At 42.8% G+C, this 23228-nt stretch overlaps 2 protein-coding genes across 4 annotated transcripts in view; both read left to right on the top strand.

Annotated features, from left to right (window-relative positions):
• Positions 1–3387, top strand: part of adamts9 (ADAM metallopeptidase with thrombospondin type 1 motif, 9) — a 40603-nt gene extending 37216 nt beyond the window's left edge. The window contains exons 38-40 of one of the 2 annotated variants that reach the window (XM_005450294.4): positions 243–347; positions 1142–1250; positions 1420–3387. In XM_005450294.4, coding sequence (XP_005450351.1) covers positions 243–347; positions 1142–1231 — 195 coding nt within the window. In that variant the 3' untranslated portion in view covers positions 1232–1250; positions 1420–3387. Of the gene's footprint in view, positions 1–242; positions 348–1141; positions 1256–1419 lie in introns of both variants that reach the window. The other variant, XM_005450295.4, reaches the window with a different exon arrangement.
• Positions 3388–12328: 8941 nt separating this feature from the next.
• prickle2b (prickle homolog 2b) overlaps positions 12329–23228 on the top strand; it is an 86511-nt gene continuing 75611 nt past the window's right edge. The window contains exons 1-2 of one of the 2 annotated variants that reach the window (XM_003442761.5): positions 12329–12553; positions 13033–13115. In XM_003442761.5, coding sequence (XP_003442809.1) covers positions 12512–12553; positions 13033–13115 — 125 coding nt within the window. In that variant the 5' untranslated portion in view covers positions 12329–12511. Of the gene's footprint in view, positions 12554–13029; positions 13116–23228 lie in introns of both variants that reach the window. The other variant, XM_005450296.4, reaches the window with a different exon arrangement.

The raw sequence follows: 23228 nt of genomic DNA, 5'->3' as shown, positions 1-23228 counted from the left end.
CTTTTATGTAAATAATACAATTAATTTGCAGTAAAATATATATTTTTAATAGTATTAAACCCCTTTCCTACTCTGTGATATTGTGCTTCTTTATTTTTCTGTAGCTCACTGCAGATCAGGCACTTTAAAGGTCTCTGTATTGAAGCAGAGAGCAAGATTTACTTTCATTTCTGTTGGAATTTTCACTATATTTTAATGTCAGATCTAATTTCTGTCCTTTCTCCATCCCTCTGTCCTTTTAGGGCCGCTTTAAGATCAACCTGTCAGGAACAGGGCTCAGGCTAGCTGACGACACCTCTTGGATGTCTCAGGGCACCTTTGTAGTGAAGACGATAGAAAAATCACAGGTAAAACATCACATACATGCTCAGAGGATTAATTCATATACTTGCTTTGTGTTTGTTGGGCTGCAGATTAAGTAGACATAGCTCCAAAGGGGGTTCGGTGTTCAGAGCTCCTTGCTGAAAGAGAACCTTTATTGTGCAGCTGCTCTCTCTCAAGTGCCTCCTACAACCACCCTCCACTTTTTGAAATGGAGATCAGGCTGGAGAGCGCTTTTTGGCAGGGCAAAAGTAGAAGGAAGTAGAGATGCCAACAAGTGTTCAGAGTCTGACATCCAAAGCCAGCTGGCCCTCCTTTGGGCACTCCAGGCAGTTTAGATAAAGCCTTGTTGGGACAGCGGGATGAAGACAACACTCCAGTGAAAATCAGACAAAGCGCTTACTAGGCGCTGTGGCTTTCATGTCATGGGATAGTGAATTTGGAGCAGTCTTCTAATGCAGTTTCCATTTTGCTTCTAGATGTTTGCATGAAACTACTATTAAGTTGCCTGCTTCTGTTACCTACGCTAGTGGAATTCTATTAGCTCGCTTGTTTCTAGGCTGTTTGCCAACCTTTAAAAACAAACCTGCTTGGTGGGCCTCAGACATTGTGTGTCTTTAAAAAAGAAAACCCAAAAACAAGACATTTCAGGGTGCATTTAAATTTACGCTTCAGGATCTTTTCTACAAAGATTCCTAAAATCATTAACAAGAAAAGCAAAACTTTAAAGGCGACAGAGGAGAATTCTTATGTACTTATCCTCAAATTCTTGAAACAGCAGATAGTCACAGTGCTCATGTTATTATTCTCGTGTCCACAGGATGGCAGCAGAGTGTCAGGAATGTGTGGAGGCTATTGTGGTAAATGTATACCGTCCTCTGGTCACAGTCTGCCCATAACAGTGGAATGAACACAAAGCCATCAAACAGGTGAGGTAAATATGGATAACAACATGTAAATATTAAATATTTTCTATCAAAAACCAGAACTATAATCTGCTTTTGCGCTCACAAAATGCATTTTTTGATGTACTGCTGCTCTGCAGGGTAATTGGCTTTCGTGGCTGATGTCTTCTCTCTCTCTTTCTTTGATCTGCAGTGTTGTGTTCAGGTGCTCATTGTGTGAACATATCCCTCCTCCTTGGTGCTACAGCCAACTTTGAGTTCAAACCCTTCCAAACAACCTCTTTTTCCTCCTGTGTGTTTATAGTGTAATTTAAAATGATGTAAATACTGTAAAGAGAAGGATAAAATGTATTATTTATTGTACCGTGTCATTTATTTTTTATACTGTAACGTAATTTAAGTGTTTTGTTTTCCAAAGCACCACACTGTGCATCAGGCAGTAACACCACACAGTTGCCTTTTTGTGAGATTTTTCCAAAGTAATGCGCTTTGTATTATGGCATTTGCCTATTTAACTTTTTAATACTGTCATTACGCCACAGTAATTCTGTTACAGCCATTTTTGTTGTAGTTGCTGTTGTTGGTGGGTAGTTTTTTTTTAAATAACTATTATTAAAGTTGTATTTAATCCAGTAATGTTATTGTGATGCTCACCAGACCTGTGGTTCTCATGCAGCGAGGTGTCTTCAAGCTATCGACCTTTATTTTATAGCTTCAAACAGAGTGTATAGACGCATGTGTAGATGGCCATTATGTTGGCCACTGAACGGAGGTGTTCATTTTCTTACTTTTGTTTGATGAGATGATCTCTTGCAGTAAGTACATCAGACTCTATGTACAGCTACTTCAACTTACTGAGTTTCTGCATCCTGTCAAAGTCCAAATTTCGCTGCCTCCCTGAGATGTTGTTTGTTTTTCGTCAAAATCATCAACAACTACTTCATCTATTAATTGTAGGTTTAGGTCATCAACCACGTGGGCAGGGAAGAGGAGAGCGCAACTTTTGAACTGAGCTGCAGCCTCATCAAATGATGAGTACCAGGGTCAGGTGCAATACTCTAGCAAAAGGTCAGGTGTTAGTGCCATGTATTTTTACTGCTATCCTGGAGATGATGAAAGTTTAGTAAAGATATAGGTTATAAAAATGGTTGAGTTAAATGGACCAAACATCATTTTCTCTGTGTTCCTGCATATCTCTCAAGTAGTGTGCAGTGGCTGGGGAGAGCCATTAGCTTTTAGATCTTACAAAACAAGCAGGTTATCTTATCTGGAGCAACTTGAAAGAATTTCAAAAGAGAGAGAAAGGGGGGGGGGGGGGGACTTCACCTCAGGCCTATAAAATCTTAGCAGTTGCTCCGGAGATCCATATAATGTGATGGTCCAACCCTGGAGACACCCTTCAGACTGCTGAGCTCACAGGCCCTGCAGGCCCTGATTTCTGTCCAGATGCTGCTTGCAAACCATTACCTCCTGTACCTCACATTCTTTTCTTCCATCTTTGTTTTGAAGAGTCTGTCCAAACTGTGCATACTCATGTGCTCCTGTTTAGATCAACCTGACTTGTTGTTCTGTGTGAAGATATCAGGGTACTTCTTATTTTGTGTAAAAAGTCTGGGTTTTGTATCTATTAAGCCACTGATGTGCAGTATTGTGAGCTGTCCTTGTATTCTGTTTGTTCTGTGTGGTACATCGTGCATCTACATCTGATTAAGAAGCCTTATTTGTGCATGTAAGCCTCTCCATATGGTGCTATTTCAGTGCCTTATATAAAAATGTGCACATTAAGCCAAAAGGGAATTCAGTGCAGTTTTAATCTGCCGCTAAACAAGTACAGAAGACACAGGGAAGAAGACGTGTTGTGTCTTACTGAAGGCCACAGCTGACAGGTGCTCTTCTCACTGCGAATGTCAGAATGTAGTTCTCAGGTGTCATAAAAGAAGGGATTCTTGTATTTAACTGTATTTATCTTATGATTATTTGTTGCATACCTGCTGCATTTTTATCAGACATATAAAAGTGTATTATTGTCTTCATATATATTCTTTGTTTCATATGCAAATATTTATTTTTTTCTTTTCTTGTGAATGTATATAAGCCTCGATCATAAACGACTATGAATCACAGCACAGTATTGCCATAAAATGAAGCATCTCTTAAAGCGTTTGTTGTTTTATGAGTGCGTTTATTTATGTGTGTCATATTTGCATAAATTGTATAAGCACAGTTTGGTGGTGCCGCGTGAAAAGGATGATTTATGTATGAGAGCAGATGAAGCAAGGATTGGTGGGTAATAAAATGCCTGGCGCGCACTTGTCTGTCTGCTTTTTGCACTTATATATCATTTTCACTACAGTTTGTCCTTCACGTGTCGTCCGATTTTAATACCAGCCATAAAAGTCAAATAAAAAAATCACGGGAAGATGATAGTCTGGTTAATGTTTGGACTATTAAATTCTCGCTCCGTAGCACTTCTGATTTATATGATAACACATTTTACGCCATCATCGTAGCAGCCAGGCTTTTAACCAGGCAAGCGTGGAGCTAATCCAACCTCTGTCTATCTTCATAATTGTGAATTATCGGGTCATTTACCAATTGTCAGCACTGGTCCCAAAATATATCTAATTCAACAATGAGGAGTTTTCAGCAGAAGGAAAAGATGAATGTTTATAGGTGGCAGATCCCTAAACTACAGTTCCAGTTTAGATTCACATCCAGTCATTGTCAGACAGTTTTCTGTCCATAACAAAATGAAACAAAATCTAAATTTTATAAGCAAATATTCTTCATCTCAAAAGGAGCACAGAGGAACTTGGCCTCCTCAGCAGATGCACATCGGGCAATATATACAGAAAGAATCAGACATCCAAACATTTTGTTTTGTTTGGTTCTTTATTTCTAGGAAAAACTGTAAAACTAATGAATACAGTTAAAGTTCAGAGTCATCCAGTGGACTGGATTGGAGTCTTTGCCAGTCTCATTCTGTCCCCCGGGCCTTATGTTTAACACTCCTGCTATACGTCCAAACTAGGTCCACAAAGCTCAGTTCCATGTGGAAAGCTGCACATAAAATATTTGCCTGATTGTATTCAGCAGACAGTCATCCTGTGCGTATGTAACCTGATATTAATATTAAATGGAGCAAGGAATGAAGTGCCAGCTGTGTGGAGGCATGAGTATGCAGCACTGACCACCTTGCACCAGCCTCCGTGTTCTAGTTTTTCTTACTGTTTATGTTGGTATTCTCAGGTGAGCCATAGCAACAGGAGCTGGCCAGTCACTCTGAGGCTGACTCTTCAAATGTCTGTCAGCAGGCTGAGTGAAATGCTGCTTCAGAGCAGCTGTTTAGCAGGAGATGGGGGAAAAGTGTGAAAAGGAAAGAGAGAGAAGTCAGTTTGGTGGAGAGAGGAGCTCTCAGCAGCTCCACAAGGCTTGTCTAAACTTAACTACGTGATTCAGGTGTAGATGTGTAAACACCCCTGGGGTCAGTTAGAGCGCTCTCTGTTTCCCCTTTTTTAAAAAGTCTAACAGCGTTGCTATCATGACTGCAGCATGTCAGCAGGTCTCTGTTGCATCAGATATTCCAGAAAAGGAAACAAAACACTTACGGAGAAGCCTTCTCTCCTCAGCAGATGCCAAATGAAATCCTGCTGCGAGTTTCATCACTCCCAAAAGCCAGGATGAATTTCTTAGGTATGGTAAAAAGGCATTTAACATTAAAAAAAATAAAAAAAAACAAGACATGTTTAGCTGGAAGACTGGATCTGCCACTATTTCCAGGTTTTCATCCAAGATGTCTTATCTGATTAAATGACTGGATTTTACAATGATACACTTTTAATCTTTATGGCCTTTATTTGATATAATTACTTATTAACATCTACTCAGACTCCAGCAGCGTGTTATCTCAGGCTGAATACAAGTTCTTGTTATTTTTCTTCTTATCTCCAGATTCAGTGATCCACAGCACTTATCAGGTACGTTTCCCTTGAAGAATGAGCACTTTTATCGCTGACTGAAGAAAATCACAGAGGTATGATTTTGAATTATGTAGCTACAAACTGGAATGGCGCTAGAGGTTTCTCTTTCCTCTAAAATGCCTTTTGATTAGTCTGCAAGTGCGTGACCAAGATAGTTAGGGTTAGGTGGAGACAAAGAACGGGCAATATTTGATACAAGTGTTCCAACAATAGGTCCGCAAACTGACACGGTATATATCAGATTTTTCCACTGTTAGGGAAATGAATTAACGAACATTTACACATTTACGTACTCATACTTCGATCAATCTGTGTAGCCTCCATATCTTTTTATGACTGAGTTTTTTGCACCCTAGTCTCACAGACCTTCCCACAAGGATTATATGTGTGATCTAAGCTGCTGTATTAGACTTTCTCAGAACCTTTGAACGGCATTTCCAAAAGCTTGCGAACAATGGCTTAAAATCAGCCCTGTCAGACTTCTGTAGGTCAAAGGTTCACAGGCTACATGGCAAAAAAAATGAGCAAAAATGGACCTAATTAGAAGATCTGAGGCTAACTTCTCTAGAATCAAGTGATGCGTGTGGCAGCAGCTCACTGTATAAAAAAACTCACTTACCCTGTTTAGCATGCAACCAAAAAAGGAGCTTTTCTTGACTGCCACCTAGTTCTTGCATTGCTCCTGGAAATAGCATGAAAGCTGTTTTTGATTCTGCCAAGCATGTTTAGACTCTTAACCTGAGACTTAATGAGGGGAATTTTAAAGTCATGAGTCCCCAGGGTCAGCTTCCCTCACCATCATTATCATCATCATTCCTAAAGGTAATCTGGGCTGACTTTGAACCGAGGCTTAGTAGTAAGCCTGAGGCCCGGCATGCACGCACAAATAATTTGGATGCCCAGATACACTGGCGTTATGTGTTACACTTTTTCCTCAACTGCCTTGCCACATTTTTTGAAACATTTTCAAAGCACTTGAAAATGCGTTTTTGAAAGCAGCACATTGTATCCAGCAAAACATTATAGTTAGCCTGCAATGGGCTGTAGAGACAGACCAAAGAGACAGCTTCCTTTGACTATTTGAGAAACTGAGGATGTCGAAACGTTGAAAAATTTAAATCAGAATGAAAACCAGTAGAAGCAGGTTCTTCATATTCTACATTCATATCAGTCCCATTGTCTATGTAAAGCACAGGACAGTTACATTAGCAGTGTGAAAGAATCCTGCAGAATAGATCTACTATGTACAATAATATCCATCCATCCATCCATTCGCTTCCGCCTATCCTTTTCAGGGTCGCGGGAGGAGCTGGAGCCTATCCCAGCTTGTACAATAATATATTACAGTAAAAAAAATTATGATTAAAATGAAGAAAACAAAACTGCCTAGGTGTTCTTCTACGGCCATGACATTGTTTTCTAATCTAACTCATTTTACATCTACTGTTCTGCATTATTACTGTAGTTGGAATATGTTAATTGCAGTTTCTTGCCTATTCCCGTTCCTTTGTATTCCTATTACTATACGGCCACACATGCTTTCTCCTTTTCTCTTCTGTCACCAAGTTATTTATCTGAGCAGGCTCCTGCATGTTCACAAATTGTATTTGTTGCATGCAGTAAATATGTTTCAGAAAATGCTCAAAAATTTTGAGGTACTCCTAATTTCTTTTTCCTTCTTAGCAGCCAGGCTTTGTTTTCATTTTATAGTGATCATGACTAATAGTTCTCTGTCTTTTTCACTCATTTTCAGTGCTTATTTTCAAAATAAGTTTGTTTGGTTTTTTTTCATTGAACAACTTAACACTGACCTATGAATCATTCAAGCACAAAAAAGGCACCTAACTCAAGGTATGAACCAGTGTTCTGTCATAACAGACAATTTGGCAAAGTGTGCATTTTAAATTGCATCTTTAAGCACTTTGTTGCTAGCAGCCACTCACAAATGGTCTGAGTGGAAAAATGGCTTAATGAACGGAAGCAGGGAGAAAAAACTGGACAGAAAATCATTGGTAACAGGATTTATGGAGTGATAAATCAAAATCTGAAATTTTTGGTTTGAATCATCATCAATATATATGAATGATGTCAGGAGAGAGGGACAGTGTCTACAGCTATCTATAAAACATGGTGTAGTCTCTTTCATGGTTTGGGAATCTTGTCAAAAATGATGGATTTATGAATACAGAAAAGTAGCTTCAATATTTGATCCACCATGCAATACCATCTGCAAAGTGTCTGCATGCATGGCCAGAATTCAGCATGCCATTGTTCCCAAACACCGCCAATGCAGAAAAAACATACCTGGATAGGAAAACACAATGGAACAGTCAGTGAGTGGCCTCCCCAGAGCTCAGATCTAAACATTATTGAAGCAGTTTGAGATCATCTTGATGGAGAATATAACAAAAGGCAGCCAACATGCAACATCCTTTTCAAGAAGTCTGGAGAACTATTCCTGAAGAATACTTCAGGAAATTACAAGAGAATCAGAATTGTACAAACTTTGCTTTTACCTTATATGCTGTTTTAATGCATATTTGCAGATCCATCCATCCATCTTCATCCGCTTTATCCAAGGCCGGGTCGCAGGGGCAGCAGCCTAAGCAGAGAAGCCCAGACCTCCCTCTCCCCAGCCACCTCCTCCAGCTTATCCGGGGGAACACCAAGGCGTTCCCAGGACAGCCGAGAGATATAATCTCTCCAGCGTGTCCTGGGTCTGCCCCGGGGCCTCCTCCCGGTGGGACATGCCCGGAACACCTCACCCAGGAGGCGCCCAGGAGGCATCCTTGTCAGATGCCCGAACCACCTCAACTGGCTCCTTTCGATGTGGAGGAGCAGGAGCCCCTCCCGGATGGCCGAACTTCTCACCCTATCTCTAAGGGAGAGGCCAGCCACCCTTCGGAGGAAGCTCATTTCTGCCGCTTGTATCCGCGATCTCGTTCTTTCGGTCACTACCCACAGCTCGTGGCCATAGGTGAGGGTAGGGACGTAGATCGACCGGTAAATTGAGAGCTTCGCTTTTACACTCAGCTCCCTCTTCACCACGACGGACCGGTGCAGTGTCCGCATCACTGCAGCCGCAGCACCAATCCGTCTGACGATCTCCGGCTCCCTTCTCCCATCACTCGCGAACAAGACCCCGAGATACTTGAACTCCTCCACTTGGGGCAGGAACTCATCCCCGACCCAGAGTGGGCACTCCACCCTTTTCCGGCTGAGAACCATGGCCTCAGATTTGGAGGTGCTGATCCTCATTCCCGCTGCTTCACACTCGGCTGCGAACTGTTCCAGTGCGAGCTGGAGGCCTTCACCTGATGAAGCCAACAGAACCACATCATCCGCAAAAAGCAGAGGTGAGATTCTGAGGCCACCGAAGCGAAAGCCCTCCGCCACTTGGCTGCGCCTAGAAATCCTGTCCATAAAAATTATGAACAGAACCAGTGACAAAGGGCAGCCCTGGCGAAGCCCATCACCCACCAGGAACGAGTCCGACTTATTGCCGGCAATGCGAACCAAACTCTTGCAACGGTTGTATAGGGATCGAATGGCCCGTAGCAATGGGCCAGACACCCCATACTCCCGCAACACCTCCCACAGGACACCCCGAGGGAAACGGTCGAATGCCTTCTCCAAGTCCACAAAACACATGTAGACTGGTTGGGCAAACTCCCATGCACCCTCAAGTATCCTTGAGAGGATAAAGAGCTGGTCCAGTGTTCCGCGACCAGGACGAAAACCGCATTGTTCCTCCTGTATCCGAGGTTCGACTAGCGGACGAACTCTCCTTTCCAGCACCCTGGCATAGACTTTCCCAGGGAGGCTGAGGAGTGTGATCCCCCTGTAGTTGGAACACACCCTCTGGTCTCCCTTCTTAAAGATGGGGACCACCACCCCGGTCTGCCAATCCAGGGGTACTGCCCCTGATCTCCACGCAACATTGTAGAGGCGTGTCAACCAGGACAGCCCTACAACGTCCAGAGCCTTCAGGAACTCGGGGCGGACCTCATCAACACCAGGGGCTCTGCCACCAACGAGTTGTTTAACTGCCTCAGTGACCTCGCCCCCGGAAATTGGCGGGTCATTCCCCTCATCCCCAGACTCTGCTTCCTCCTCGGAAGTCGTGTCAGTGGGATTAAGGAGGTCCTCGAAGTATTCCTTCCACCGCCTGACAATTTTCTCAGTCGACGTCAGCAGCGCTCCGCCAGCACTATACACAGTGCAGGTAGAGCACCGCTTTCCCCTCCTGAGACGCCTGACGGTTTGCCAGAATCTCTTCGAGGCAGTCCGAAAGTCTTTTTCCATGGCCTCTCCGAACTCCTCCCACACCCGAGTTTTTGCTTCAGCCACTGCCCGAGCTGCATTCCGCTTGGCCTGTCGATACCTGTCGGCTGCCTCCAGAGTCCCACAGGCTAACCAAGCCCGACAGGACTCCTTCTACATCCTGGTGGCTCCCTTCACCTCTGGTGTCCACCGTTTGGTTCAGGGATTACCACCACGGCAGGCACCAACCACCTTGCGGCCGCAGCTCAATGCAGCAGCTTCGGCGATGGAGACGCTGAACATGGTCCATTCGGACTCAATGTCCCCAGTCTCCCTCGGAATGCTGTTGAAGCTCTGCCGGAGGTGTGCGTTGAAGATCTCGCGGACTGGGGCCTCTGCTAGACGTTCCCAGCACACCCTCACTACACGTTTAGGTGCACCGGGTCTGTCCAGCGTCCTCCCCCGCCACCTGATCCAACTCACCACCAGGTGGTGATCAGTTGACAGCTCAGCCCCTCTCTTTACCCGAGTGTCCAGAACATATGGTCGCAGGTCTGGTGATACGATTACAAAATCGATCATCGACCTGCGGCCTAGAGCATCCTGGTGCCACGTGCACTTATGGACACTCTTATGTTTGAACAAGGTGTTTGTTATGGCCAAACTGTGATTTGCACAGAAGTCCAATAACAAAACACCGCTCGGATTCAGATCAGGGAGGCCGTTCCTCCCAATCACGCCCCTCCAGGTCTCGCTGTTGTTACCCACGTGAGCATTGAAGTCTCCCAGCAGGACAACAGAGTCTCCAGATGGGGCACCTTCCGGCACCCCCCCAGGGACTCTAAGAAGGCTGGGTACTCTGAACTGCCACTCGGCGCATAAGCGCAGATGACAGTCAGGACCCGTTCCCCGACCCTAAGGCGCAGGGAACAAACCCTCTCATCCACCGGGAAAAACCCCAACGTACCGGCAGCAAGCCGAGGGGATATTAGAATACCCACCCCAGCCCGCCGCCTCTCACCAGGGGCAACTCCAGACTGAGACAGAGTCCAGCCCCTCTCCAGGAGACTGGTTCCAGAGCCCAAGCCATGCGTAGAGGTGAGCCCGACTATATCTAGCCGGTACCTCTCAACCTCACGCACTAACTCAGGCTCCTTCCCCACCAGAGAGGTGACATTCCATGTCCCTATTGCCAGTCTTGGCAGCCGGGGATCAGTCCGCCAGGGCCTCCGCTCCTGGCCGCCGCCCAGCACACAATGCACCCGACCCCTATGGCGCCTCCTGCGGGTGGTGGGCCTGCGGGAGGATGGGCCCATGTCTCCTCTTCGGGCTGTGCCCGGCCGGGCCCCATGGACTAAGGCCCGGCCACCAGACGCTCGCCCTCGGGCACCCTCCCCGGGCCTGGCTCCAGGGCGGGGCCCCGGTAACCCTATCCCGGGCAGGGTAAACTGTTCCCTCAATATTCTCTTCATAAGGGTCTTCATATTTGCAGATGTTTCAATAAATCATTGCACCCATTTCCCATTTTCCTTATGCAATATAAAGAAATGAAAGATGGCTCAAGGCCTTTGCACTCTACTGTATGCAACAATGAAGAATCACAATCAAAGAATCACACATTTTCTTTCCCATGCGCTCAGGCAACAAAACACTGTGAAGAATTTCATGTAGCTAAAAGGTCATTCAAATGATGACCCCGAGCAAAGGTGAGCTAACCTGAATCTGGAAGGGTACTTGTCTGTTTTGTGAGCAAATGTGGATTCATTTTCCTGTTTCTCTGTTATTCTTTCACACTGCCATCATTCGACTATTGATGCTTTTTGCCTTCATCCATTGCTACATCTGATTATCTCAAGGTTGTGATTCTGTCCTTGAGACACGCAGACATCTCCCAGTTTGTCTGTCTGGCCCTTGTTTCATCCTCTTTAAAGGAAACAACACCTGCAGGGTTGTCTGTTTTCGTTCTTATCAGCCATAACCCTATCTGACAACAGACGCTTTCTCAAACAGTCTAGACAGATGTCAAAATTCATCCTCCTTTTCTTAAGCTGTGCACAGCAGCAGTACGACTGCAAGTCTCTAAACTGACCGTGGAGCTGTATTAGGCAGCAGTGACATTTGTGCAATCTTACCACTTCATTTAAAAAGAAAAAAAAGAAAAAGAAAAAGAAACCTAATTACGTCTAATATAAACGACCAAAACGGTGCACAGCAACCATCACACATTACTGTTTCATCCTTGAACTTTAAGTTGGCTGTCAGAGCAGCATAAAAGCTGCCTGTGAGTCAGATCAGTCTTACACTGATGTTAAAAAGCCTTTTCTCTGGTGATAAATGGAAGGCGATTGTTGGAGAGTCAACGCTGTCAGACCAAAGAGAGGAAAGCACCCAGGAGGGCTCAGTGCAAGTTTGTGGTAAAGTAAAAGAAAGACTGCATTATTTTCTCGCTTTTTTCTTTTTCCTTTTTGGACCAAAGGGCTATCATCAATTAATTCTAATAGAGGAAAAACAAGAAACAGGAACATGTGAAAACAGCCTTAAACACATCAACAATGTATTTCCTCAGTGATAATTCTGTTATTTGCTTCGTGTGCTTCGTGTGCTCGTAATTAGTGGACATCTCTCTCTCTATGAGCCCAAGTTTGCTTTTAGCTTTTAAACAAGTAAAACACAACAAATAAATAAATTAATCACCACTTTCAACCAAATTTTGTAATAACCTATATGTTTTCTTTATTTCTTTTTTTTCTAATAGAACCCCCCCCCCCCACACACACACCACACACACACACTGCCAGATTTCCATTGGCTGTGGATAAACAGGGTGGAGCTGTTACCCGGAACAGTGAGGCTTCATTCATTAATGAAGGAGGTTAATAGGGCAGGACAGCCGCCAGCCCTCTGCGCACTTTTAGACAAATCTTTAGAGGTATTTTTTTTTAAATTATTATTATTGTTATTTTTTAATCCGGAGTTTCCTCTGTGCTCAGTTTGTCTCTATAGCGCACGACTGTACATCTGCTCTTCTGGGTTCAAGCGGTCATGTTCAGTCGCAGCTCCAAGAGAAGAGATCCCAGCAGATCGGTAAGTTGGCAGGATAAAGTTAGTAGAGGTTTGATGGTTTCCATAGCGCTGCCTCAGCTCCCACTGCACGCGGTATGCTCGTGTTTGTTGTGCGTTTTTCTTCTCTGTATCTGCTCTGCCCTGTTGCTAAGGAGATCCAGTATAATCTGAGCTGCTGAGATATGTAACTCGAGATGTGACACAACAGCACAGTCAGCATGATGATGTTTTCTGTTGCGCACAGCTGTTTTCTGAGCAAATTCTGAAGCGCACACACTTATTTCCATTACAAATACCCCCCCCCCCCCCCCAATGTGTTTTTAAGTCATATTAAGGACGTCATTTAAAGTAGTGTTACACTTTGAAAATGCAATCCGTGCAATGCGTTATGTAAATACTCTAAATTACCAGCTAATTAATGACAGTCATTTAAAGCCCCATGCAGTGAGGAGTTTAGGGGACCTGCTATTGTGACCTGTGCTTCTTTCTGTTCCAAGCAGAACCCTGTAGATGAGACTCAGAGAGGGCAGCCCTGTGTCACCTGTGGAGAGCAGTGTCCTGGCTTTGCCCTGCACAAATGGAGGTACAGCACTTGTTCACCCAGATGGGTGAGCGATCCATATCACATCAGTGATGGGGGAAGGTCCAATGTTTCTTTTGTTTTTTACATCTTTACAAGTCATTGAATTCATGCATTCACTGAAAAGCGTTAAAGCAGGAGTCATTTGCCGTGCTCCTGCACCCAGATTGGTAAAGCAGCCGTTCTTAACACTGCGATTTCTTCTTCAAGAACTCTTCCAAATTCTTGGGCTGTTGAATAGAGTCAGCCATGCATCATACTGTGAGGAAACAATTGTTGTGCCCCTGTGTGCTCCAGGATAATAGTTTTACAGTAGAGACCATTCATGCAGCAGGAAGGATTCAAGCCTGCTGCTTCTGCAGTCACGCTGTCACAACTGTGAGGGTATAAATGTGCTTATGCGGCGAAACAAACTGCATATTGTTGGAAGACGTAATCCTGCTGTGGAGTACGGGAGGATTGGGTTAGAGTGAATGCCGGTGACTATGCTTGTGCAACTGTGGAGATGCTGGGAGCATTGGAAAATGCCTGACCCCGCCCCCTAGTAAGGCTTACATGGAGAAGAGTCCCAAACTATAACTTCACTGAGAAGTTTGTGTTTTTACACCTGTGCAGCCTATAAAGCATGACCGTGTTCTGCAGCATGTTAGAACTATTTTAGTAGCATTTTTCTCACAGATGTAGAACGCATCAAAAAGACGTTATAATTCACCGCGGTGTTTTGGCAAAACAAAAGTCAGCTGGGTCGGAGACATTTCATTCAGAGAGCATGGATTTATGAAGCGTTTTGTCTGTCTGGTAGGAATCCACAATAGGCTGGGAGTTTCTGAGCCATAAAGACCATCCAGTCTCCTTTGCCGGTAACTATACAGAGGCAACGGCAGCCTCAGGAATGCAGCCTTTAATTGCTCGTCTGTGCAGTCCCACAATAAAAAGTCAACCCCCCCACCCCCCACCCTCTACTCCCACCAAGCTGGAATAAAAAGTCAGTGGACACAGACTGCCTGCAGGAACACGACTGTGTGCTGAGGCAAAAGGCTGTTTTATTGCTCCAGCAAGTCTTTGTGTCTGAGGCAAAACAGAGAAAAAGACAGGGTGACTTCTTCAGGAATGTCCTACTTCCATACCAGGTCAAACTTAATGGGTTTTCATGCTTTAAAAAAAATGATTATCCTTTTTTTTTAGGCGTAGTTGTAATGTTTTGCAATGCAGTGGACTTAAAGTGACCCTTGGGTCAGAGATAGGAATGAGAAGGGGGGAAATGTGTGCGTGCATGTGTGTACACTTACTGTGTGCTCTGGTCACAGTAGCTGTTTGACAAAAGCAACACACATTTGTAATAGATTATGTGGTAGTATCCACCCTACTGGATGATCTGCCGTGACACGCTTTGCTGATGGACTCAACTTAAAACACTGTTGTACTACTCTTAGTCTTTTCTTTAAGCTGAATTTAAATTTGATGATGAGCTTGATTTCCTATCTGGGATAATTTAGGATTAGTCTTGGGAGTTATTGGGATTTCAGGTGGTTGCTCTCTTTGTGTTGCTGCCAAATTTCTTACTATAAATTTAAAACCCTGATAAATGTATGTATTTGAAAAGAGAATTTCAGCATTGACGTTTTCTTTGCCATTTAATCTTCTATCCCTTGATCTTCTATTGTGTCATTTGCTATTTGATTAAGTAGCAAAAAATACCATTCTAAATCTGAGGGTAAATGCCCCCTCTGATTATTATCTTTGCCAAATACAGTCTGAAATATTGGGATATGTTTTTTATAAGAATATTAACAGGAGTAGGTCCTGTTAAAAATTTCAGTGGAGTAAGGGGTCTAGTTAAATCTCTGAGATTTCCACAAAGCTAAGCCTGGTTTAGTTTTAGATTGGCTTATAAAAGTGAGTGTTTTTAGAAATTACCTATTCGTGCTAAAGTGAGGAGACAATCCCTTTAAAAATATGCTATAGCTGTTGTTTTACTCAAATGCGTCACTCAAATAATTATTCTAATTATTATTATTGATAAATCCTTCATTTATCTCACTGAGATTGAGAGCTCTTTTTCTGGAGAGACCTGTGTACAAAAATAAAAACATAGACAGACCAAAGTAAACCGAATGGTTCCGGTCTACGTAATGTTAAAGGTACAGTGGAAGATCCAGGACATCTAAACATCTTTTGGGATCTTTGAGGTTGCTGTCCTGATGTGGATACAAAATGGACACATGAAAGAGTTTCGGTTTGCTGGCTGCTTGTGTGTTAGTGTGCATGTGTAACCGAGTAAGCCAAGTTGGCTGCTCTGGGTAGGTTAGTGATAGGAGCAGATTCTCTTCGCTCAACATGTTCCTGCTAAATTATTCATACTTGCCTTTGGCTTGATTGATTTTCGTTGTACTAATGAGACTCATTACCAGCCTTATTAACATTAACCCTGAGTGTGAACGTGCTGTCTGACCCGCCGGATCACATGACTCTTCTGCGTGACGCCAGTGTGTTTTCACACCTGAAAAATTACACTTAACCTGTTTTTGAAGCCTTGAGTCAGTCCAGGCATGAATCAGACTGCAAATCCAATGAGATCTTGCCATTAGCAGTTTTTCATTTCCTCTGTCCAGCAGCACAACATAAAACTTAATTTAAGGCAGTAGGTTTAGTTCAGGTTTTGCCAGAGCTGACTGGCGCTGGACAAAGCCTGCCCTTGTGTGCAGCGATGCTTTGGCTGAAACTTCAGCTGGCTAAAAGCGGTTCTGAGGAGATAAAGAGAGAAGCAGAAAAGGACAGAGGAAGGAGGAGAGATGATGTTTGCAGGAGAATAAGAGGGATCACGGTTGAGTTTTAACCCGGCCCTGAATGGCTTGCTGACGTCTGTCCCCTCGGTAACCTGGTGTGATCTGCATAACACAGCCTGGGCCCCTCAATTCGCTGTGTTAACAAGACGATCTGGCAAATAAAACTGTCAGGGTGCCCGGCCATTTGAATGGGTTCTGGCTGTTATAGCACTGAAGAAGACTTAGTTTTAGGTGAGGGGGAAGGGAGAAGGAAGCCAGTGGTGGCCAGTGCCAGATAATGGAAACTTTAGATTTATCACCAAAGCTGTGTCAGTGTATTGGCATGTAGATGGTAAGCATCTTTGCTTGATAGTTTCCAGGGATGAAAACAGTCCCTGACCTGCTGTGTTTTCTCCTTTTCAGGGCTTGTTTGGATGCAGAATGCGTCAGCAGCGTCTCTTAATAGCATTCATATGGGTCAGGAAGCGAAATACTTTACTAATAAACTTGGCTTTTTAATGTGTGAATGGCATGTTTTGTTTCTGCCCTTTGGAGGTTTATTTTGAAGGGGTTTTATTTTGACAGACCTGCAGGAACTTTGGCTCTCTGCCTGATGTTTACAGATAATGCAAGCCTGGGGAGCTTTGACTGCGTGATATCAATCATAGTTTGACCTTTGGGTTTTCGGACCGTGTTGGGCTAAAGTCAACCCTTCCTATATCTCTGCTTTCATTAACTGCTGGCTTTGTCCCTCGCTCCTTTCCCCCTGCCATTTCTCCTCATATTCCTCTTACACCCCATAATTGACTGTAACAGGCTGATCTAGATGGGGATTACGTATGTTGGTCACGGAAATGAGGATGGCCTACGCATGTCGCCGGCTGATTTCCTGCAGGGCTGGTGGTTGCCTGTTGAATTCCAATGATATCCTTGAATCAAAATTGAACAGCCAGGTTGAGATTATAGACTTGAGCAAAATTCCTGTACTATGCCTTCCCTTTTGCATTTGGGGATTTTAATGATAAGCATGGGTAAAGGAATGTTTGTTTGAAACGATTCTAACATAATCCCTGCTTTGTAATACTGATTGTGCACATTGTTGCAGAAAATACACGAACACGTTTATTACTTCTTTTTTCCGACACAATAACATCGACTGATCTCATCTACTGTGATGGACTGGCATTACACTGGATTTTTTTTTTTTTTCATTTGGTTTGGGACTCATTTGTAAAATCTGTGAGGCCGGAGCCTCACATCTGGTTTAGATGCAGCTTGTGGTGCATTCACCAACAGATCAATTTTATGCCTAAGAGAAGGATGGATGTAGGTCACAACAGCAGGCGGTGTCATATCATCCACCAGGTGGGTTCTGGAAGTGTAACAGGACCCCCTGAGAGGTGTTGGGTTTCTAAACTCTGTGCTTGCGTAATTGGCTTTTGTAATTCTCTGTCATTAGAGCTGTAGTCGTTTACTGACAGACTACACACAAGCAAAAGTAGATTCAATGGCTAAAGAACTTCAGTTTACATCATTCACATGCCAAGTTTCAAATAGTTTAATATAATATATTATATAATCACTGTAGTTGTGTGTGTGTGTGTAAGAAATGTCATATAACAACTTATTAACAATTTTAAAATGGTTAACAACTTTTTTTTTTTTTTAAATTTCAACATTCTTAAAAAGCAAAACTGTAAAGACCAGTACATTCATATACTACATATCAATATGATCTAAAAAGCATTTTTTAAAATTGTTTTCTTGTTTATGTGGTGAAAATAAACTGACCAGCAGGGGGCAAACATGTCTAATAGACCCTGAACTCTATTATCCACTTTGTTTACTGGTTGATTGGCTCCATTGTCTTTTAATTCATGCCGTCATCTTGTTAATTCTTTTCAAAAGGTTTCCAAATTCTTAACAATTCCCCGTCTATTCCTGAGGTATGACATTAACTCATTATGATAATTGCCATATACAAGTTTGGCTTTTGGCCCAACATCCTGATAAGCCTTCAGCTCTCTCTAGCTTTAACTTTTCCAACATTAACAAACATTGGCAACTCCCCTTGATTTACATTCTAGTCATGCTCATTCATCCTGACGTTTGCCCTGGTCGTGATCCATACCTTAAAGGCCTTGTGTGTTGAGCTGCCTTTGAACTGTCATTGAGAATAAAGCCAGCAGGTCAACAAGTGTAACTATCTGTCAGCTATGCCTGTACAATATTTGGTACTAATCCAAGTCAGTGTGGATATCTACAGAATAAGTGGAATGGGAATCAATGACAAACTTGCATTTGATCCTGTGGCAACCTTTGATATATGCAAACAAATTCTTTGGCTATCAGTTCATCAGTTAACTGATTTCTCAGTTCAGGAATAGGTGGGTGGTTAGACTGACAGGGAAGATGAGACTGATGGAAAATGAAAGATTAACAGTAGTATTATGTCACCTTGTTCTGTCTCTAAAATGAAATGCAAGGTAATTAGCTTATACTTACCCTAGTTAATAGTTTCCATTGTTTGTTTCCTGCTCATACACCTGTAGTCATTCTGTCTCACAGTGCCACTTATCACTGCTTCACCTCAGCTCATTAACCCTTCATCTTGTGGCCTCCTCTCTGTCCCGGCATCCTTCCATTCATGCATCTCCTCATCTCTGCAGTTTAAAGACTGCCAGACCGCTGCAGAGGTTTACACAGTGCTCCACTTCAAAGCCTTCTTTGATTCTCTCCTCTTGTTTTATCCCCCCCCCCCCCCAATCCTCAGTTCTCACCGTCTAGCCACCTGTTCTCATTCGGGCTGGGTGTGGAAGGGAAAAGCCTTAAGGAGCTGTGCTAACACCACAATTTGAACACACAATCCTACAGCAATTTCTTGTCTTTGGAATACTTCCTCAGCTGTGGTGATTTGAAGGGGATAAACTGTTCCTTGGTTTTGGGGGTTTTTGTTTTAGCAGCCAACAGAGGACAGCATTGTACAAGTGCAACATGGATTCATCCAAATTGAAATCCTCATTGACTAATGTGTTAACTGGAATATCAGAGATTAGAGGTTTTTCCATAATAGCAAGGCTTCACACCTGCAGCACTAGAAGACACTGGCGTGGTGTGGATCATTACTTTATTAGGGAAAACTCATACGTTAGGAAAGGGTGACAGTTTCCTTTTGACATTCCCATTACTTTAATTACTTGTCCTGTTTTTTACAGACCCCAAAATCCCAGTGGAACACAAAGCTTTATTTGTCTAAATTGCAAAACAGAAGCTTGATGACTCTGCAGTGTTAAATTATTTGATTGGTTTATTGATTCAGCCAGCCCCCTCAATATTGGTTGGCTTAAGTGGCATGTGGACCTAAGAGAATTGAGTGTCATCTATTAGTCAAGAAAGTAACCGGATAACCTCTCTATCAAAAAGGACTGAGGTTGGACCATGTCGATGCGTCACTTTGACCAAGTTTGTTAACTGAAAAAGGAAATTCTAACGTGTTGGATGAATTGCACACATCACCACAGCTTTGACCCTTTATCTTCTATTCCTCCAAACCCCTTTCACTCTTCATCTTTCTCTTTTCCCTTCCCACGTCTCTCTCTCTCTGTAATTTGTCGTCATCTGAAGAGTGGGCGAGGTGTCGTCTTCGTTCTGCTTGCAGGTTTGCGTGAGTCAATGCTGAATCTAATAGGCATTCTGGATGAGCTGTAATGCTCTGCTACTGTTCTGCTGGTTCATGGACTTTGTCTGTTGTGTATCTGGCGTTTTCTTAAGCCTATGTGTTTGTGTGTGCACATAGAGCTGTGTGTGTGTGTGTGTGTGTGTGTGTGTGTGTGTGTGTGTGTGTGAGAGAGAGAGAGAGAGAGAGAGAGAGTATTAATAGCAGAGAGGCTCTTAAGTGAAGCCTATATTTCATGGATGAGAGAGTAGGCTGGCTCTCATTGCCAAACTGTACAGGTATCTATCAACTGATCTGAGTGCAGTCAGAATGGAGAGGGGGCAGAAAAAAGTCGAAGAAAGCTCTGAGGCATGGCCAGCTACCTCTGATAAAGGCCAGAAGTAGCACTGCCTCACCGAAACATTAGAACTCACACACACCAGCAAATGGATAACATTTTATTTTTATGGCTGTGGTTGTAAATGTTTGGGGCATTTTGGTATTGAGAAAGTGTTTGGAGACATTCTGCTGTAGCTGGCAGGTCCATATTCATTCCTATGGTGTTTTAGTCAGAAACTGGTGTCAATAACTATATTTAAGATTCTGATGGCTATTTATTGATTATTCTTATTAGTTTTATTTATTTGTATGTGGTTTTTTTTTTTTTTTAATAAGAACCCCAGTTCAGATATTTGGATCTGGATCATCTAGGATACTACCTGGTCCATCAGATAGTACAAGAGTACCTCTGAGCAGTCAAGGCATGGACTCTACAGGACCTCCAAAGGTGCTTTGTTGTGTTTGCAGCAGATGCTTTAAGCTGAGGAATTTCCATGTTAGATTTGTTCCAGCACACTGCTGCCAGGTCACTGTGTGTCCCTGCTGCTGTTATAAGAGAGACAGTCAGTATTTGAGTGGCTGTAATTTTTTGGCTTGTCTGTTTTTGCCCAAAATTAGTTGTTAGTTATAGGGTGTATGTGAAAAAACTACATACACCCTATAATTCAGTAGCTTGTAGAAGCACCTTTAGCAGCAATAACACAAAGTGATCTTATTCTGTATGACTTTATCAATCTCACATTGTTGTGGAGAAACGTTGGGCCACTCTTCTTTACAATCTTGTTCATTGAGTTTTGCAGGAATTTGTTTATGCACAGCTCTCTTAAGGCCTCACCACAGCATTTCAGTTAGGTTGAGATCTGGAGTTTAACTGGGCAACTGCAAAACTTTAATTATTTTCGTTTTCAGCCTTGCTATTTAACATATGCTAATGTGATTAGGATCATTGTCCTTTTGCATGACCCAATTTCAGCTCAGTTTAAGCTGTCGGACAGACTTCCTCACATCTGACTCTTTTCTTTATACTTTAGTATACAGAAAAGTTCGTTGTTGATTGCAAAGTGCCCGGATCCTGCAGCTGCGAAACAAGCCTAACCTTGTCCTATACATTTTCAAAGTTTATTTTCTTAAATGCTTTGTGTTACTGTTTAGGTACGGAGTGGAAAGACATGATCTGGAAAAGGTAAACGGATAGGCTGATGATATGTGACAAATTACTCAGGTTGAATTTAAGTGCATTTCACTTGCATGGTACATGTTTTAGCCAGTTCAGACATGTGGATGTGAAGTAGCTTTACGTGCTCTTATAAGGCTGTGTGTTGCAAAAAAACGGCGTGGGCACTAACGAAAGACAAAGACATTGAATCACTTGGATTAAGATGGATAGAAATGAGAACTGGTAATGGAGACACCTGACAAAGTTATCTTTGTGATATGATTGAGGCCATCATCACCCTTATTTTGCAAAATAATGGTTCCATTGCTCCAGCTTAACCGCCAAGAGGTCTGCATATTTGAAGGTTAGACTCATTCTTTTTCTCTTCTCCAGCAATCTTTATCACTCATCTGACCGAGTTTATTTGTGCAGGTTGACCAGTTGCCAAGGCAATGATGAATGTGCTCCAAGTTTGCTGCTGCCTTGACAACAAGCCAGATAAGTTGTGTATTATCAGTAAGACAATAGGAGGACCAGTGAATATGGGCAGTAAGCAGACATGGGAGAAAGAAAAAACCTGGAAATGAAGAGGCTAGTGTTGCTCATTTGACGTCAGACTTTTTGAGTGGGTTTAAAAAAATGTTTCTTCTGATGTATGATCTTGGTCACAGTTGAATGAAATGTTAAGCAGCATAATCTGAATACTGTTTCAAAAACCTCCCAAAGAAGAGCATGAAGAGTTCATTTTTCTGTTCTTTTTTTGAATCAAATGTTGCTACAATGTGTTTGCAAAGATGAAAAGTCGCTATGAAACTGGCCCCTCATTTTAAATGGTTACCTTAACTAAGTTATTTAAGGTTATCAGTACCAAGAACTTTTGCCAGTGACATTTGGTTAACTCCCACCCATGAAATGTGGAACAGATGCATCAAAAGAATAAAAAACAGACTTTTGTGGAGTGGTGTGGCCCCAAGAGTGCTTGAATTGTGGAGGTATTTGTAATATTTGAAAATCTTGTGAAACCAGAGAGCCAAGTAACTCACCAGCAATGTAGCCTTCCCTTGTAAAGTCCCTTTGCGATTTATTTCTCAACCTGATACTCTTGTAGTTGTGACCAGCACACAGACTCCAACAATTTTTGAATGTGATGTTGAAAGAGTTCAAATTAGCTTTGACTGTGATTAGGATATCCAACACTGGAAACATGCATGGCCAAATAGGTTTTATAAAAATAAAAGCCAAATATGCACCTGCAAATGTGATCAGAAGAAGTGCCCGCAGACTCACCTTTGACTCTCTCCATGAATAGTGTTGCGGTTTTAGTGTCAGTCCAGTGTATGCAAAGTAATGTGCTGTAACACTTAGACAGTCTGCACAGCCCCAACTGCCTCCTGTCACATAATAAACCCATGTTATCCTGTTAAGACTTGACAGTGAATGTGACAGTATGACTGCAAAGTCCAGAGGCGGAAAACAGAATGAGCTGATGTGCTGAATCAAAAGGCTGTTGTATGCATGTCAGAGGTCAGCTTTTAACCAGCAAATCCCCTTTTCTCTCATCTAATCCACCAAGCTGGGGTTTTCCCACACCACAGGGCACATCTCAGACCAACCAGAGTGCAGACAGACAGGCACGATGGTGCCTGATAGCTTCCACAAGGCTCAGACCACAAGTAGTCTTATTTCCATCAAAGATCCTTGGCCTGCAGGTATGGAGGGACTGTGGGTCCAAATTTATTTGAGCCAGTGTTCAGATAAATTACAGGATAAAAAAACATGTCTCTTTGTTATAAAATGCACAACTACCTATTCATTTTTACTGTTGAACTTCCATTATGGTCTGTCCAAAGGCTTGCATGTCTTACAAGATTGGTTCAGTACAGCATCCATGCTACAGATGGCACTGTAGTAAAAGTAGCTTGCTTGTTTCAGTAATGTACTGTAGACATGTTTTCTTTTTTCTTTCCAAAGTGCATTGAGACACTGCCATATTGCCTGTTGCCCTTTTCTAGCTGTGCAGAGTCTCGTGAAGTAAATTAACCTTCTGTAAAGTTGTGCATTACTCATTTTCTCCATTATGTATTGTTAAAGATTTTAAGAACATGTCATTAGCTTGAAACTGATAACAGCTGGCCATATCTCAGTTTCAACCATGCGCTAGCTAGTTGCCTTCATTAAACATGTCTTACTATTGCAGCATT

This window comes from Oreochromis niloticus, linkage group LG5, assembly GCF_001858045.2.
Source record: "Oreochromis niloticus isolate F11D_XX linkage group LG5, O_niloticus_UMD_NMBU, whole genome shotgun sequence".
Lineage (NCBI taxonomy): Eukaryota > Metazoa > Chordata > Actinopteri > Cichliformes > Cichlidae > Oreochromis > Oreochromis niloticus.
This window is presented reverse-complemented; position numbering and strand designations above follow the sequence as displayed.